Source organism: Astatotilapia calliptera, chromosome 17 (genome assembly GCF_900246225.1).
Source record: "Astatotilapia calliptera chromosome 17, fAstCal1.2, whole genome shotgun sequence".
NCBI classification, from domain to species: domain Eukaryota; kingdom Metazoa; phylum Chordata; class Actinopteri; order Cichliformes; family Cichlidae; genus Astatotilapia; species Astatotilapia calliptera.
In genome coordinates, this window is record NC_039318.1 from 35,314,028 (window position 1) to 35,332,429 (window position 18,402).

Below are 18,402 nucleotides of genomic sequence, written 5' to 3' on the forward strand. Positions count from 1 at the left end.
CACATCTTTTGTCTTCCATTTGTCCAGTTTTCTAAACGTTTTTAAGAACACACTACACACCATGGTGAACTTTGCTGTTGCTGGCATTTTTCGTAAAATAAACAAAAGAAATCACCGGATTAAAAATGTTCTGTCCAAAGATAAATGATTTCACTGAAAATTGGACCGAAAAAGAACCAGACTTGCTGGAAATCCTGGAGAGCTATTTCTCAAAAACACTTTAGAAAACTACAAGAAAGTCTGGCAAGGTCACCACTGTGGTTATGACTCTTTTTTTTCAGTGATTCAGTCTCTGTGTTTGCAGTTGTGAGTCTACAGAGCCGTTTGAGAACATTGATTCAGAATGATTCTCCTGAAATAAAAAGAAATGTTGTGCTTTTGCAGTGTTAGGGTACATCTTTTTTCAGTCATTTCAGTGTTTTTCTGGTACTTACTGTCACTGTTTTCTTGTTTCTTTTTTTGCATTTTCATCACGTTGCCTAGTTTAAAGTTGAAGGTTTGGATTACGTAACCTGGCTTTTTAAAATTACATAAGCTTTTTTAAACAAACATTGACTATCCTGTGTTTAATTTCCACTTGTTAAATACTGCTCCCCTTTCTCTTATTGGCCTAGAGACTATGTTTGAACTTAAGCCACGCCGTGTAAAGTGTTATAAATGTTATAACCTCCCTTATGTTATTACTTCTAATCACCTTTATTGCTAAAATGACTATTTGACCTGCTTTAGTTTGGTCTAGATAAAATTTAAGATGTTAGCTTTTTTATGTTACACTTTTAATCATCATGGTAAAACAGTTAACTGAATCCCATGACATGCTTAGTAGCATTAAGTGTTATCTTATTTCACCTGCAGGCTGTGCTCTACACAAGAAAATATCCACGGAAAAAATATGCAACTTCAGTGCTCTCACAACTTCTAGTTACACAAACCAAAGATAATCAGATTTTTAAGCAAAATTGAAAGAATAACATTAACAAATTGAATCTTTAAAAAATCATCTTTTTTCCAGGCAGTACAGCTGCTGTTAGTCTAAAACGGAGTGCTGCAGTTATGGCCAGCATCCCTGTCTGAATGCACTTGTAATTAAATTAAATATAGTAGCAGAAGACGTGTAAAGTATTCAAGTCAACTGTACTTTTCTGGAGACAAGTATAATTTCTGGTAATTAGTAAATGTGTCCCTCGCTGTTGCTGTGCAGGAATGTGAAGGCGCTAATCATAATCCCTGGAATGTTTGCAGGGACAAAGCTGATTGTGTGACCTGCTGCTTGGCTGCCAGGACCCCTCCTGCGGTCACTGGACTAATAGCACATTCTCGGGCAAAGGTTAATACACAGACATATTGTTCCACATTTGAGGTCATCATCAAATCCATCCAACTCATCTGGTATCATTTGGTGCGTGAAATGCTGCTTGAACATTCACCACGCTGACAGTTCCCTTTTACACAGACATACTTTTTAAGCAGACTTTTAATCCCGTATAATTCGTCACCATGCACCTGATGTTTTACCTTGTGAGGAAAAATAAAAATCCTTAGGGACTGGTTTGAAGTTATTAATCTTCGCCCCCACACCTCCTCCTTACCCCTTTAACCCCCACTAAATCCAACCACCCACTGGAAGGACTAGCTGGCATGTGTTTGGAATAAAAATGTGTGAGGCCTTTTGTCTGCTTGTACCAAGCAAAAGCTTTGCCCTCAGACGGGAGAATAGGAGCTCAGGGAGAACAGATCTGTCTGCTCTCAGTAGGAAGAGCAATATATGGCTGCTTAAAGAGGAGCAAAAGAGGAAGAAGAAGGGGGAGACCATAGTCCCTTTCACCTGACGATGCACTAGGTATTTCATCAAACTTCCCAAGTGCTTCTTTTGCAGTTGGGATTTTACTAACGATTCCTCTTGCTATTACTAAAAATAATACATCTAAATTTCTTCAAATTCCTTCCACCAAGGATAAGGTGAGCTTGTAGGTCAAGAACGACTTAGACAGTAAGGTTAAGCCGCACTTTGAGTGGGAGTATTAACAAGTCTGAACTTGAAAAGGATTTATGGAGTTATGAGACAAAAACATACGGACTTTTCTGTCAGATTTTCACCCCCACAGTTTTTCTAACAGATCAGTGCTGCCAAAGTTGTCACTGGAGAGTTTTTCTTCCTGATATGGGCTTTGGCTGGAGCACCTGACATTTATAGACCTGAGAGGACTGTGGATTTTATACAGGTACCATCTGCTTTTAGATTTCACCTCCTTTCCATCACTGAAAACAGACTTGTGCATTGGAACCAAAAAGATTGACTTTGCACTGTAAAAAGTGTTTAGAATTGTTTATAGAGTCATGTGAATAAGAAAAAAAACACGATTCAGTAGCTTATAGAGCCAATTTTAGCAGCAATAACTTGGATTAATGGTTTTCTGTATGCCTTTATTAATCTCTCACATCATCATGATCGTCGTGGAAAAATTACAACTTTGCTTCAGTTCATTGGTTTATGCACAGCTCAGGTCCCACATTCCAAAGGAATTTGACTGGATCATTGCAACGCTTTCTTTTTCGAGTACCCTGTTGGAAGTTTGTTGCTGTGCGTGAGATTGTATTGCATTGTGTTATCAAGTTTCAGCTAAGCTTTAACAATCGGACAGACAGTCTCACATTTGGCTCTAGAATACTTTGGTGTGCAGAGGAGTTCATGGCTGACTAAAGCTGACTGCAAGGGGGCCAGGTCCTGTGGCTATAAAACAAGCTCAAATTATCAGCGCTCCACCACTGTGCTTGGTAGGTTTGAGGTCTGTGTGTGCTGCTGTACTGTATTTGTCTTTTCACCAAATGTGCCGCTGTTCATTGTGACCAAAAGCACTTTGTTCTTGTCTGCCCAAAGGATATTGTTCAAGAAATCTTGGGATTTTTTAGGCAAGGCAAGGCAAGTTTATTTATATAGCACAATTCAACAACAAGGTGATTCAAAGTGCTTTACAGAGACATTAAAAAACAAAAACAATAAAAAGCATGATTTAAAATTGATTAAAAAACAGTAGATAAAATCAGAACAGTAGATAAAATCAGTAGTTAAAATATAAGTTTTGAAATTTAAGCTTAAAAGTGTGGATTTGGTGCTTTATTCAAATGCAGCTGAGAACAGGTGAGTCTTCAACCTGGATTTAAATAAACTGAGTGTTTCAGCTGATCTGAGGCTTTCTGGGAGTTTGTTCCAGATGTAAGGAGCATAAAAGCTGAATGCAGCTTCTCCGTGTCTGGTTCTGACTCTGGGAACTGATAAAAGACCAGATCCAGATGACCTGAGGGATCTGGAAGGGTCATACTTGGTCAGGAGGTCACTGATGTATTTTGGTCCTAAACCATTCAGAGCTTTATAGACCAGCATCAGAACTTTAAAGTCTATCCTCTGACGGACAGGCAGCCAGTGTAAAGACCTCAGAGCTGGACTGATGTGGTCCACTTTTCTGGTCTTAGTTTAGGTGCAACACTGCAAACCAAAGCCGAGTCATGGTATTTTAGAGAGGAGGCTTTCTCTTGGCAACAATGAATACTTGTTCAGTTTTATCTCAATGCACTGTCATGAACTTTAACATTTAACTTGCTCACTGAGGTCTGTAGAGTCTGAGATGTAGTTTTCAGGTTGTTTACAGTTCTAAGCATTACATGGTCTGACCCTGGGATTCATTTTTCTAGATTGTACACTCCTGGGAAGATTGTGACATGGTGTTAACACACACTTGAATGCGTATAAACACAAATGGCAACGTAAAGCTTGTGTTTTTTATAGAGGTGCTCAGACTCAGTGGTGATCAGTTAATCAAGTGTATTTGATTAACAGCACCTCGCTGCTTACAATAAGTACTTAGCTTCTCACAGACTCCTTTCTTTTTTACCTGACTGTTATACAGAAACTTCAGTGTTCTGAACAATGGTCTTACTCAGGTTTTGCACATACCCGTATTTTCACGACCATAAGACGCACCGTACTAAAAGGCGCAGTCTCAGTTATGTGTGCCATTACTGTATTTAACACACACACACACACACACACACACACACATAAGGCGCACCTGATTATAGGTATGCGTATTTAAAAATGAAGCAGGAGCAAAACTGAGTTTGGTACTCACATTTTTATTACCGGTAATTGTCATCAATCAAACCCATCGAAGTCCTCATCCTCTGTGTCTGAATTGAACAGCTGCGCTAAATCTCCATCAAACATTCCAGGTTCACTTTCTTCACTGTCAGAGTCACTTTCCATGCCATGCGGCTCCTCGGAAATGATGCCGGCTTTTGCGAAAGCTCGAACAACAGTGCCAGCAGACATGTTAGCCCAAGCATCTACAATCCATTCGCAAATTGTGGCGTAACTCGCCCGGCGCTGCCTTCCACTCTTAGTGAAACTGTGGTCCCCATCGGTCATCCATCGCTCCCAGGCCGCTCGCAGCCTTACTTTAAACGGGCGGTTCACACCGATGTCCAGCGGTTGGAGTTGCTTTGTCAGGCCTCCCGGAATGACAGCAAGCTCACAGTTCATTTGTTTCACTAGTTTTTTCACATTGGCTGTGAGATGGGCACACAGAGTCACAGATCAACAGCGATGGTGATGCGTGGAAAAAAACCACCTGGTCTCCATACATACACCTCCCTCAGCCACTCTTTCATCATTTCCTCATCCATCCAGCCCTTTTCATTTGCCTTAATGATGATTCCTGCTGGAAACTTCTCTTTAGGCAAAGTCTTTCTCTTAAAAATCACCATAGGCGGCAGTTTCTGTCCATTAGCATGGCAGCCAAGCACAACAGTGAAAGAAGACTTTTCGTGCCCCGTTGTGCGTATCGCTACCGTGCTGGTCCCCTTCTTCTCCACAGTGTGACTCACCGGGATGTCGAAAGTGAGCGGCACCTCGTCCATGTTAGTGATGTGGCTGGGCTGGATGTGTTTGTCGGCGATGTGTTTGCTGCAGTAGGAGTGGAAGATAGCCAGCTTTTCATTACCGGTATAATCCGCTGGAAGTTGCTGCGCTACCGTAGTCCTGGTCCGGATGGAAAAATGGCACAGTTTCATGAAACGAAAGGACCAAGACGGACCTCCTCGGAAATGTTCAATTTCCATTTCTTCTGCTAGCGAAACCGCTTTTAGTCGAATGGTGACCGTCGAAACGCTTCTTCTCCCGCTCGTTCTTTGCTCGATGATCCACCGCTCGAGTCTTTCCTCCAACTCGGGCCACCTCGCCTTATGTCCGCGGAAACTCAGCTGCGTCTTCTTGACCTGTCGGAGCTTGTTTTCCAGCTTCCTCCACTTGCGAACCATCGATTCGTTAATCTTAAATTCTCTCGCGGCTGCTCGATTTCCATGTTCCTCCGCATAGCTGATGGCCTTCAGTTTAAACTGTGCTTCATAAGCGTGTCTCTTTGCCATTTTCAGGGTTGTTAAAACAACGATGTTCCACATAATGCACATACCTGTCCTTTTATACAGGTATGTGCGATTGTCCGGTATATACGAGCAACGCCCACACTTCACCCTTTAGCGTTCTCATGGTGTTCTCTACTACGTCCTCCTTACAACACACAGGGCGCACTGCACTATAGGGCGCGCCACACTTTTTAAAGAAAATCTAAGGCTTTTATGTGCGCCTTATAGTTGCGAAAATACGGTAGGTATGATTTTGGGCTGAGTAAAGATGAATAGCTTCTCATTACAACTGCATCATTTGCAGTTGGTATCATTTTCTCATGGCTTATTTCCTTTTTCTAACTTTTTGTATATGCATCCTTCATTTTACTGATTTATCTATACTATTAGGACCAGGTTTTTGGACAATGGTATGTTTTAATGTCTTAATGCATGCTTGATCATCCAGGTAAGGAAATCACAGGAAGCTGTCAATGGAAGAATTGTTTTGTCACAGATCCCAGTGACGTCCTCAGCCTCAGCTGACTGCATATTTCCCTAATCTTATAAATATAGTATAGTATATTTGCTGTGAGATAACCTATACTGGAAAATACACACTGGCTAGAGGACAACATCACTGAAGAGTAACTTTGTGAGGCCAGGGCACTGAAACCTGGTCACACCCAGTAGCTACTCTTTAAGTGATGAGGATGACATCCTGGGCAGGAAGGAACGCTGGTTTGAGTGGGGGGTCTTGTAGCCATTCTTAAACTCTCTCTGAATAGTACTCATGGCCATTGATCAATCGTTAAGATAATTTGCATATTAATGAACCTGAACCTGGCCTCATAGTCCATTGTTAGTCAGCGGTGCCAGTTTCTTATGCAAATTATGCACTTATGTTTACTAGGATAAACATAAATGATGAAACATTTCTCCCACTGAAGACACTTACAGAGCAACAGAATTCACTTTCTGGGACAATGACGCATTCTTTGTAATTTTGCCTTTTTGCAACACCGCGAACAATCTGCATGTGACTAAAGTGTAGATGTTCAGCTTCAATTCAAGTAGTTTACCAAAAGTGTATAATAGCTCTTCAGGAATTATAGCAAACACTTCTTTTTTAAAGTGTCATTGATCACAAACTTAAACCTAAATATATGTACACTGGCTTTTCTAAATAAGCAAATCCGAAAATACCCACAGTAAAGTTTTATTAGATGAATGCAGCTGAAATATATTTTCTCCTCTATTAAACTAGTGCTCTAAGGAAAGGAAGACCAAGAGGAAAATGGAAAACACAGCACAGGACACAGCCAACATGACGAGCGAAGAGGTTCTGTGTAGCCCCGTCGACCACAAGACCAGAAAGCGCCCTGGCTTCTCCAATCTCAAAGTACTAAAGCTATCTGTGATCAACACTCTGACACCTTTTTTATCCTGCTTTTGATCTCGGACTGCGGTTCATTCTGTTGATGCACTCAGTGTAAAGTGGCCCAGATAAAAATGCCAGTTAAAAGCGTAAAAGGCAGTAGGTGGTGCAGTTGTTAGCGCTGTCTCCTCACAGCAAGAAGGCTCTGGGTTTAAACTCTTACCCCGCTGGCACTGCTGCCTGTTTAGACTTGTTGTAGTTTCCTCTAAAGACATTCGGGTTTTGGTGAATCAGTGACACAAAATTGCCCATAACTGTAAATGTTTTTCTCTTCATGTGTCAGCCCTGCGCTAGGCAGGAAACCTGTCGTGCCTGTGCGCATCTCTCGCTAGAGTGAGCTCTAACAGCCTCCCCTTTTGACCCGGCACAGGCTAAAGATAGATGATAGGTGGATAAATGCTCAGAAAGCCAGATGCACATCTGTTTTCAGTTGATTGAACAACATTTTCAGAGATATGTTTTTCCCAAAGTAGGTAAAATCAAGCCAAGAGCTGATCTTGTGTTGTTACTGAAAATCTCAGCATGCCAAATTTCTGCTCTAAATGAGCTTTCGTCAGACACTTCTGTAGCTGCCCGGAGCTACGCTTTGCCTGATTACAGCAGTACACTGGAATCATCATATTTCTGTTTTCATCCCTTTCTTTTTTCCATTAATTTTGAGACAGAATGTCAAAATTAAAAAAGCTTATTGTTGTTAACTGTGATGTCAAGACATTACACCAGATTTTGTGCACTGATTCAACACAACATAAGTTGTTGTTCAAGTTAAGAATAAAGGGGTAATGCAACATTAAACAAGGACCACAATTACACAGTAGAAGGTAGTGGAGACTCAGAAAAGGGGGCAGAATCATTTCCATGATTACACTATGACATTGTTTGGGTATGTAGACACATAGTCCTAGTTTTATCCAGAACATCTTTGCATTATTAGAATGTGAGTTTTTATATTGTCTTCTGTTTTCTGTCTTCCAGCTGTTTATTGTAGCGCTTTCCTTCGCCTATTTCTCCAAAGCCCTGACAGGAACCTACATGAAGAGCTCCATCACTCAGATAGAGAGGCGCTTTGACCTCTCCAGCACACACATCGGTCTCATAGATGGCAGTTTTGAGATGGGTAACATCAACCAGTTCATTTAAAAATAAACGCTTTGATGTTTTTTTTTGTGATACAGTGGAGAAAAAGTCATTCTTTTTGCTTACTTGATTTCAATCTTTTTTGGGGTGTGTGTGTAGGCAACTTGTTGTTTCTAGCTGTGGTCAGCCATTTTGGGGCTAAGCTGCACCGACCCAGACTCATCGCTGCGGGCTGTTTCCTCATGGCTGTGGGGGCGTTTCTCACTGGCCTCACACATTTCTTCATGGGACGGTACAGGTCAAATTTAAATGAGAAACTTCTATAAGCAAAAACGATGACAGAAGAAATTGACATGGACTTTTTGTTTGTTTTTTGCAGGTATAAGTATGACACGGTGATTCAGGTCTTTCAGAATGACAACCTGAGCATTGCTGCCTGTGTGGATCCTCTGAAAACACTAGATCACGTGCCAGAAATTCAAATAGAGCCTTCGTTGGAGGACAATAAAGGTAAGAGTGTGGAATACATGCCAGGATTAAATATAATTAAAGATAGTAAAACATTCACTTTCACTATTTAGTGCAGTCAAATGCATTTCTGCTTTCTGCTGCAGCGGGTACAGTAAATACCTGTAAATAGGAGAGAATAGCATGGCAATGTCAGCTATTTATTGTTATTATTACTTATTTATTTATTGCTTAAAACTCATGGTTATTGTAGATTTTCTTTTACAAAAAAAACATGAAACTTTAACATGAAACCTTGTTAAACCTACTAACAACTCACCGGCCAATCAGCTCTCTCCTGGTGCATCTTTGTCACCAGGAATAAACAAAGACACAACAGCATGCACGTCCGCAACAATAAGCCCGGACGCAGACTCTAGAGCTAGCCAACGAGAGACGACTTTTAAAAAGAAAAGACTGAAAGGAGGCAGAATAATAAGAAAGCAGACATTTGTAATATTTATGGTAATGAATTCAGTTTGGCTCTGTGTGCCCATGTGTTTTTCAGTGTTTTTAGGAGCTCCTCTTGTTCCCATTAATTTTGGTCCCTGAGATGGGCTTTAGTTGCAATGTTGCTTCAGTCTCACTATTGTTAAACTATAATTAATTCTGCTTCTCACAAAACCATGTGATGCTCTCACAAAATGCAATCTATTGATCCTGTTCAGCTATTCAGATGAGACGTATTTGGAAAGAAATATAATGGAAGTCACGTACAATGTGGTGATATACAACAAGCCACTATTAAGATGGTACTGAATATCGGCAGATTTTATTCATGTCTTGTTTGACGTAGTCTCCGTAATGAAAAAGCAGATATAGCAGATATAGATGTAAAACTGTGTCTTTCTCATTTTCATGTAACTGGGCTTTTTCCTGTATAGAGGAATTTTTGGCCCCTCCACTCCCACTACTTGCATTGCTTTAATCAATTGGGCATATTGTGTTATATTTTCATAGTTCATTATTAACTCATTCACTGCCATTGACGTCTATAGCCGTCAATGGCAGTGAATGAGTCAATGGGTTTAACTCATTCACTGCCAATGGCTGGCAGTGAATGAGTTAACTATTATAAATATTTCATATTTTACTGAGTAAAGAATGTATTTTTTTGTGTACTAAATACTGAGAAAGAACCAGAAAAAACACTGGTGTGTCGTGAACAGGCTGAGGCTGTTAAGTCTGTAAAGCTCATTCAGAGCCAGGAAAATACTGGTGAACCTGATCAAGAGGATCCATGCAATATTTGGTGTGTTTTTTTATTGTAGTACGCATGCTCCATGTATAACTTTGATGCTGTGCGAGCCACTGTGTGTGAACTCTTTGTAACAAAATCAATATCACAGATTTCTAGTTTGTGTCATTATGCAGCCTGTGTGAGAGATTCTGGTTCCAGCATGTGGATCTACGTATTCCTGGGGAATGCTCTGCGGGGGATTGGAGAAACTCCAGTCACACCTCTTGGCATCTCCTACATCGATGACTTTGCTAAGGCGGAAAACTCCCCTTTTTATATTGGTAATATGGGGTTCAAAGGGATTTTAAAGTCTTCCACCTGACTTAAAATTTGTTAATTAATTAATAAATTCCTTTAAATGCCCTATAAGCCATGTGAGAATACACACATTCATCATTCCTGTATGTACAGCATTTTTATGCTGGTTAATGTGTGATTTTTATCAGGGTAAACCTACAATTAATCTCGTATTCAGTAAATTTAACTGAGGGTCAAGGAAATATCTCATTTTACACCCTATCCTTTAGATCAGGGGTCTCAAACCTGCCGCTCAGGGACCACTTGCGGCCCACCTCACCCCTACTTATGGCCCTTATATCAACGTGAAGACATATAATGCAGTTTGGCCCTTGATGTTGTTTTATTAGGGAGGATGTGTTTGTTGTTAAGTGCAATGTTAAAATAAGTTCTTTAAAAAGCAAAAAATGATCTAATATGAAGGCAATATGAGCAGAGACTACAAACATGTGGAGGGATTGGCTGTGTTAGTCTAGTGAAAGAGTCAAAAACTGATGCGTACACTTATGTCTGCACTTTTTTATTTATTTTTTTAATACGAACAAAATTATTCTGGCCACGTGTTTATTTGGTAGGTCAATGAAAGGCTTCAGTTAGTTAAGAGTGAGGTAAAAAAGAAATTGCGTTGATGTTTGCAATTTTGTCTTGTGATACAATATTGGAAATTTTAAAAAACAAACAAAAGAAAACATTTTTGGAAATATTTGTGGGTGCTTTCTTGTTTTCGCTTGGTTTTTTTTGTACTACTCGACCACTAAAGTGGCCCTCCAACGAGATGACAGTGCCAGTAGTGGCCCACAGCTCATTTAAGTTTGAGACCCTTCTTTAGATTGTTTAATATCACATCGTAGACTTCTGATCTATTTTGTCATTGGCAGCTTGTCTCCAGACCATTACTCTCCTGGGTCCCATGTTTGGCTTCCTTTTGGGTTCCTATTGTGCCAGACTATATGTTGACATTGGATATGTTGATATGGGTAAGGTTTTTCTTTGTGTGTCTGGGTTTTGTTTTTTGTTTTTTACATGATACACGACTCATTATGGTTAGAGCTCATCTTAAAAGTATCCGATAGATGGCAAAAGCTGACAAAATTCAAAGCAGTGATTTTACCTGAAAGAATATAAAAACCTGTCTGCGTTAGAAACAAAAAGAAAATGTACACATTTAGATCTTTTTAGGCAACGACACATTTCTCTGCAATTTTGCCTATACACTACCACATTGGATTTTAAATCAAATATTTTAAATAAATTAAATCAAATATTTCAAATTGACTGTAAAATTAATGCAAACATTTTTTTTTAATTAAAGTTAAAAGTTAAAGTCTGCACTTCAATCACATCATGATTATTTGGGTTGACATTGAATGGGATGGTCTGGAGGCTAAAATGACAAAACTGTCTTTGTCTAACAAATCAAGTTTATGTACCGTGTAAGGCCAAGAAGCTGGATGGGGGTAACAAGAGTTAAAGAACAAACTTTCACAAGTTAAAAACATTTTAGCCAGTCTACACTTTTGTCAACAGAGATATTTTGATTGAGACTTGTTTATGCGAAGCCTTTATTTGAAGACTTCCTGAAGAAAACTTGAAAATTCTTCTCTTTTACATAGAAAGTGTGACCATCACTCCTAAAGATTCCCGCTGGGTGGGTGCTTGGTGGATGGGTTTTCTTGTGTCCTCTGGCCTTCTGCTTATCTCCAGCATTCCCTTCTGGTTTCTGCCCCGTTCGATGCCCAAGCAGGAGAGTGAAGAAAACCATGAAACTCCAGTCTGCGAGATCCTTAACAAGACAGAGGATGCGCAAAGCAACAACCAAAACTTCAAGCTGACTGAAATTGCCAAAGGTAGAGTCGTCGTCTGTTTGCATGTGCAGGTTGATGGATCTTACGTGATTTTTGTGGATGTTCCTGCCCAGGGTTCCTTCCATCATTGAGGCGTCTGTTAGGAACTCCTGCTTACTTCCTGCTTCTTTGCGGGAACATCCTGAAGTTCAATGCATTCATCGGTCTACTCACCTTTAAAGCCAAATACATGGAGCAACAGTTTGGACAGTCTGCATCCAGGGCAAACTTCCTCATAGGTAAAAATACTGAAATCAATAAATTATGTGTTCATATTGAACTTTTGATAGAAAAGTGGAACATAGGCGCAGTAATTTATTGACACGTGTTCAAACATACATGAAAATAGTGTTTTTACAACTCTATCAAGCTTGAAGGTCAGCATTTGCAATGACCACCAACACAACACAGCCTGAACACTCCCAGAGAAACTTTCTTTTAATTTGCTACCCTTCAGGAATAGTTCTCCAGGCTTCTTTAAAAACATTCAAAGCTCTCCTTTGGCTGCCTTTTGTTCTGTTCTCTGTCAAAATTATCCCACACTGTTTCAGAGCTTGATAAATCAACTCAGAACAGGTTCGGAGAGGACAGCCTGTGAAGGAAAACTGTACTCGTAGGTGTATAGATACCCAGCGCCAACCCTGCACACTTCTGCCTTTTCTCATTTCCCTTCCTTCAGGATGGCTTCTTCACAGCCAACATTCCTCTGAGACATGCATCTCTCATGTCCTGTGTCAGATCTTTTTTTTTTTTATTCGATTTTTTCCTATTTCTTCAGAGCATGACTTTTAGATACTGTTAATTTGCTGGCAACAGTGTTACACCCTTCTGCAGCCCCTAATCTCCTCAGTGTGTTCAGCTGGTGCTAATTGGCCACACCTACTCAGGTGTGGATAAAAGCATACCTGAAGCAGGCTTTCAGAGAGAGGCTCACTAGTTTTTGCCTTGGTGGTTCCAGCCATTTTAGCCAACCTGCTATGCATTTTAAGATAAAACCTCTTCTCACTGAAATTCTGGTATTCTTCTCCTTATTTATGTTGCGGCTTTTGAGCCGGGTTGTAACACGTTCACCTTCTGTGAATAAGCAGTGTGTACTTTTAGATAAGGTTTAAATGATCAAAATGCACTCAAATATTTAACATCTAACAAACAAATCATTAATAATCATTAAGGAAAATGTGCTTGGTATAAAGTATGTATATGTGATATGATGTATGAAGTATACAAGCAATATTCCCCTGTGTTTCCTTCAGGTGTCCTGAACCTGCCAGCAGTGGCAATAGGGATCTTCCTCGGAGGGCTGCTGATGAAGAGGTATAAGCTGAGTGTGGTATCAGGAGCTCAGCTTTCCTTTGCAACATCCTTTATGTCCTATCTCCTCATGCTGCTGCAGTTTGGCACCAAGTGTGATAACATACCCATAGCGGGGCTCACTGTATCGTACAACGGGTCAGTGTTGAGACAAATATCACTGATTTAGCAACTTTCTTCCTGTGTCCACTGTAGATCAAAATATCCATTGCTTCACTCCCTTGCAGGACAAAAGGTGTATTGTACAGCAGAGAAATGCTCTTCTCTGAGTGTAACAGGGACTGCTTTTGTTCAGCAGAGGAGTGGGACCCCGTTTGCTCAGATAGCGGCATCACTTACATCTCCCCATGCATGGCTGGCTGCCTCAGCTCCAGCGGACACGGCAAAAACACCGTAAGGACAATTACAAGAGAGCACAGAGGTATAATGTAAAGTGTAAACATGTGTATCAGCCACTTGTTGGAAGATATTTGGGTCAAGAATGTCTTGATTGCGGTGTATTGAGGTTACATTACATTTTAAATACTGCTACTTTGTAACATGAACTCTTGATATTTATATATGTCTCATCCTTAAATGCATTTGAACAGCACTCCCATGGTAAATGGATTGCATTTACATTTTCTGCTCTTACTGACCACTCAGAGAGCTTCACAGACCACATGTTCACGGCACTTTGTATCCCTTTCATTTACATTTATACTTTTACTCACACACAGTGATGACACACATCAAAGGCAGTTCTTAGGGTTCAGTATCTTTCCCAATTACACTTCAACACTTTGACACATGGGTTGAGCTGAGGTTGAACCACTGTAACCTGATAAAACATGTTCATAAGCAGTACTGTGGGCCATTTCAAAGGAACACCCTTTATTAGCGACACTGAAAAAAATTAAGAAAATTTAAGCTATCAAAATGCTTTGATAGCTTAAATTCTGAAATAAAATATTTTTTTACAATGCTTTAAAATGTACTGTGATGGTTAATTCACCAGTATGTGAAAGCTCTTCAATCAATAAAAAAAATTTTTTTTTTTAATGCTAGAATGTCTGAAACCAGCACCACTGACTGAAACTGACTGAAACTAGTACACTGGGAACAATAGGCTGTGAGGTCAGTTCTTTGATTGTTAATATGCAAATTCTCATGACCATTGATCAACAACCCCTCATCAAAACCCACTGATCAAAGGCAATGAGTACCATTCACAGAGAGTTGGGGAATGGCTGCAATCACAGCATTGTAAGATGGTAAATGGCCTGTATTTGTATAGCGCTTTACTTAGTCCCTATGGACCCCAAAGCGCTTTACACTACATTTAGTCATCCACCCATTCACACACACTGGTGATGGCAAGCTATGTTGTAGCCACAGCTGCCCTGGGGCGCACTGACAGAGGCGAGGCTGCCAGACACTGGCGCCACCATTCGGCAACGGGTGAAATGTCTTGCCCAAGGACACAACGACCGAGACGGTTGGAGCCAGGGCTTGAACCGGCAATATAATATTTACAGATTTCTAAAATACTTGTGTTTTCTTATTTTTTGTGACAGGTGGTCTAATGAATACCATCCATGTAACCATGATAAGCAGTCAGAATAATAAAAATCCTCCACTTTTCTCACTTTTTATCATTTTAAAAACTATTTTTAAAAGTCTTTTAAAACTATTTTAAAAACTGAAAACTCACTCTCTTTTAAAAGCTCACTCATTACCATCTAATTATTTTACACTTGTCAATTAACATTAAAAAAGGGTCAACTTTTAATTAACCCCAAAATGTATCAATTTGATCAGACACATACAGTATATAGTGTTATTTTGTTGCATGTATAATAAATGAATAGAAAGCACATATGTCAGTGTTTGTGATATAGCTTGAGCGTTGCAGTACATTTCAATATTCAGTTTTGTTTTCACAAAATTTCAAGTATTACTCCGAGAAGTTAGCAGAGGTTTCGCAGCATTCTCTGAAACATGATCACATATAGTACTTGTATATAATACTTACAGATTAGATTATTTGTGTTGCAAAGATATAATCCAGTACAAAATCATCACTATTGTTGTTCTTCAATGTTTCTACTAGTTGCTGTTGAGGAAGATGATGTTAGCCAGGAGGCATGATGTTACACTGTTGCTACTAAAGCATTTTTCAGCGTGTACTCTCAGTGTATTTTCCTATTGTTGTAAATGTTATTGATTAGCTGTTATGTGCTTTTCTTCTTATGCTCTTGTAAATATCCCCTACCTTTTCTTCGCCTATAAAATCCTCTGGGTGAAGTGTCAGATGTTACGTGGAGAGCAGTTTTGTCCCTTGTCTCTTCAGGAAACTCAAATCTCAGTTGCTTTAAACTTTAAAAAGTGTAATTTTACGGACTTTTAACGTGTTTGATTAACAATGCTTACTTTTCCTGGGTAGAAAATGCAAAATGAAATAATTTTACAATCCAGTTCCAAAATGCCTGGATGTAAAAGACATAAAAATATATATAAATGTAAATATTCTCTCTTTCCCAGGTCTTTCACAACTGCACCTGTGTGTCCACCTCCTTTCCAGCAGGCAGCAGTACATCAGTGAGACTGGGCCAGTGCCCTCATGCCAAGGACTGCAGCCGAAGCTTCACTTCCTATATGGCCATATCTGTTCTCAGCTCCTTTATCAATGCTCTGGGAGCCACACCTGGCTACATGGTCATTATACGGTCTGTAAAAACTTAGTGTTGCTATCACGTCTATGAGCAGCCTAAAGTAGTGGTAGACAGTGAAATGGAAGGACTCAAAATAGTTATAACGTAACGCGGCTAAGTGAGGTGGAGAGAGTATAGATAGACTGGCAGGAACTTGGAAGCGTGGGGGCCAAATAGAGACTGAGCAGGCATGCGGAGGGCTGGTGAGGTTAAAAACCTGGGAGGCACAAAGACAGGAAGGTTTAAACCTTTGACACATTGTCTTCTGCCACAAAAGATGATAGAACGATCATGCAAAGACTGGATAAAATACCTGGTTAGATAAACTACTCAGGATTATTGATCATTTGACATGGAGGCACATCAATCCACTGGCTGCTAAGGAGCAGGAGGGAGGCACTAAGAGAAAAACACACAGAGCAAGAAGAAACAAAATGGAAAGGCGGACAGAGAGAAAGACAGAGACAAGATAATTCCAGTGAGAGGAGAAAACTTTGCTGTTTTGATGCAATCAAGTATTGGCTGCTGTGACCCTGACTCAAGGGAAGCATAAACAAAGTTACTTTTTGACAAGTTTGGTGGTGTGGTGGTGACACATGCAATGAAAGAACGTACGTAAGTATCACCTGAAAAGGGTTTAAAGGAATAGTTTCACCTTTTAAAGAACTAATGTCCAGCATTAAATAACAGTATTAAGCAAAAACTGCAAGATAGTTCCCCAATAATTCCACTAAAATTTAGCCTAGCCAAAGTCTGTTCCTGCATCCTGTGTATCACTTCACGTCTATCCATTGCTGCTATGGAGACCCGTCAGCCTACCGTCACCGGTTTATTTTTTATAATGTACTCCTTATTTTCTTGATTTTTTTTGTTTTGTACTTGCAGATGCATCACACCCGAGCTCAAATCCCTTGCTCTGGGTATTCAGACCTTGGTAACTAGGACTCTTGGTAAGCTTCAGTACTTTCACTTTGACGTGAAGCATAAATATATGTCACTCTGCTTGAATCCCAAAAGGTTAATTTTCTCTGGATAAAAGTTTTGTCCCCATTGCCAATGCTGTCTGTAGGTGGAATTCCTGCACCGGTGTATTTCGGCGCTTTGATTGATTCAACTTGCCTTAAATGGTCTATGAAGAGTTGTGGCGGTAGGGGGGCATGCCGTATTTACAACTCTGATATGTACAGGTACCACACGGAGAAATTCCAGTTTACACTATTTAAACAAATTTGCCAAAAATTATTGACTAGTATTATAATTGTTGTAAAGACCTTTGCTGATTTGCCTCAATCCAATTCTGTTCTCTACTTTTAGGATCATTTTCCTGGGTTTGATTACTTGTATCAGTGGCTCCTCTTATTTTTTCCTCATTGCTGTCATCATCCTTCTCAGACGCCAGTTCCGAAAGCCAGAGAAGGACACAGACAAGCAGGAGCAAAAAGCATCAAAGGATTTTGAACTAAAGACGCCATTAAACCTCACTGAGGAGATTAGAGCCAGTCCTGAAACTCCCAACTTACCCAGTGCTACAAAAATTTGGGTAAAGATTGCTACAGATTTGGAGGAAGGAGGAGAGGTCCACACAGTAGAACTGCCCCCTCATAATGATGGAGTAATCTCTACAAGTAATGCACAGGAGGCTAAATACATGACAGATACCTGCGCTGAAGTTATTCCTCTGTCTTCTGATGGCACAAACACAGAGATAGTCCGTAAAGAATCCATCGGACACAAAGTAATAGAGAAGCAGGACGATCACATTGATGACAAGAGCAAATTGGAGAAAGAGAGGCAGCAACTAAACTGATGGACCACATAAAGACTGTGTTTAGCAGAGTGGTCTCCAACACAAAATCAAACTGGAATGGATGGAACGTCCCAAAGTTTGGTCAAAATATAATTTTCCTGTTAAGAGGGACTACTTTCAGGACAATGTCACGGTTAATGCTAATAGTATTTTCCATCCTTTTTTTGCAGGATGCAACTATTATATTCAGTGTTGGGTGTTAAATGTAACAAAGTAACAAATCCTTAGATAAAAATTTGGGGGGGGGGGGGGGGGGGGGTGTTGTTTTTCAGTTCACAAACTCAATTAGGTACTTTTTAAATATTTAAAAGTACCTAATTAAATCCTGTTGTTTCACAATATTTTTGGCTCCTTTCAACTCATTAGCATCCAGCTACATACTGGAATGTAACCAGTTGTAGAGCTCAGCCAGCATGATTGTGCATATGACAACATTTACATTACAGAAGAATTTGAATTACTGTGTACCACAGTTATATTTATTGTCTGTCAGCTGCTAAGGAGCTGTGCTTCATGTTTTGAAGTAATCTGCAGTCAAAGTAAGTGGTAAGGCCAGTTGAGAAAGAGACTGATGACTGTATGTGGCATGAATGATGGACCACATTATAACACTCATTAGCACACACTTTCCTGGTTGTTGTTCGAACACTCTCGCGGTTGCATCTTCTCAGCTCCCAGCCGCCCATACACCAACAACAACACCATTCAGGAGCCAGTTCACTCTCATATGCCAGGGAGGCTTGATGACCCAATGCAAGTCAGGTGTGTCCGCCTCCCCGCAGTCGTGCTCC

The 18,402-nt window shown here is 40.1% G+C and overlaps 1 protein-coding gene across 4 annotated transcripts; it reads left to right on the forward strand.

Moving 5' to 3' along the window:
* The first annotated feature begins 1,693 nt into the window (after positions 1-1,693).
* On the forward strand, positions 1,694-17,846 carry slco1e1 (solute carrier organic anion transporter family, member 1E1). 4 transcript variants are annotated; one of them, XM_026147950.1, is made up of 16 exons: positions 1,694-1,840; positions 2,118-2,222; positions 6,665-6,799; positions 7,811-7,952; positions 8,072-8,204; positions 8,292-8,422; positions 9,794-9,940; positions 10,835-10,933; positions 11,570-11,803; positions 11,875-12,039; positions 13,054-13,249; positions 13,339-13,504; positions 15,635-15,819; positions 16,690-16,754; positions 16,874-16,991; positions 17,119-17,846. In XM_026147950.1, the coding sequence occupies exons 3-16, from the start codon at positions 6,695-6,697 to the stop codon at positions 17,609-17,611; spliced, it is 2,379 nt and encodes a 792-aa protein (XP_026003735.1). In that variant the 5' UTR covers positions 1,694-1,840; positions 2,118-2,222; positions 6,665-6,694; the 3' UTR covers positions 17,612-17,846. The 4 variants fall into 4 exon arrangements, with proteins under 4 accessions (XP_026003735.1, XP_026003734.1, XP_026003737.1 ...); XM_026147949.1 differs by lacking the exon at positions 2,118-2,222; XM_026147952.1 differs by lacking the exon at positions 2,118-2,222 and having other exon boundaries at positions 17,197-17,846.
* Positions 17,847-18,402: the final 556 nt, after the last annotated feature.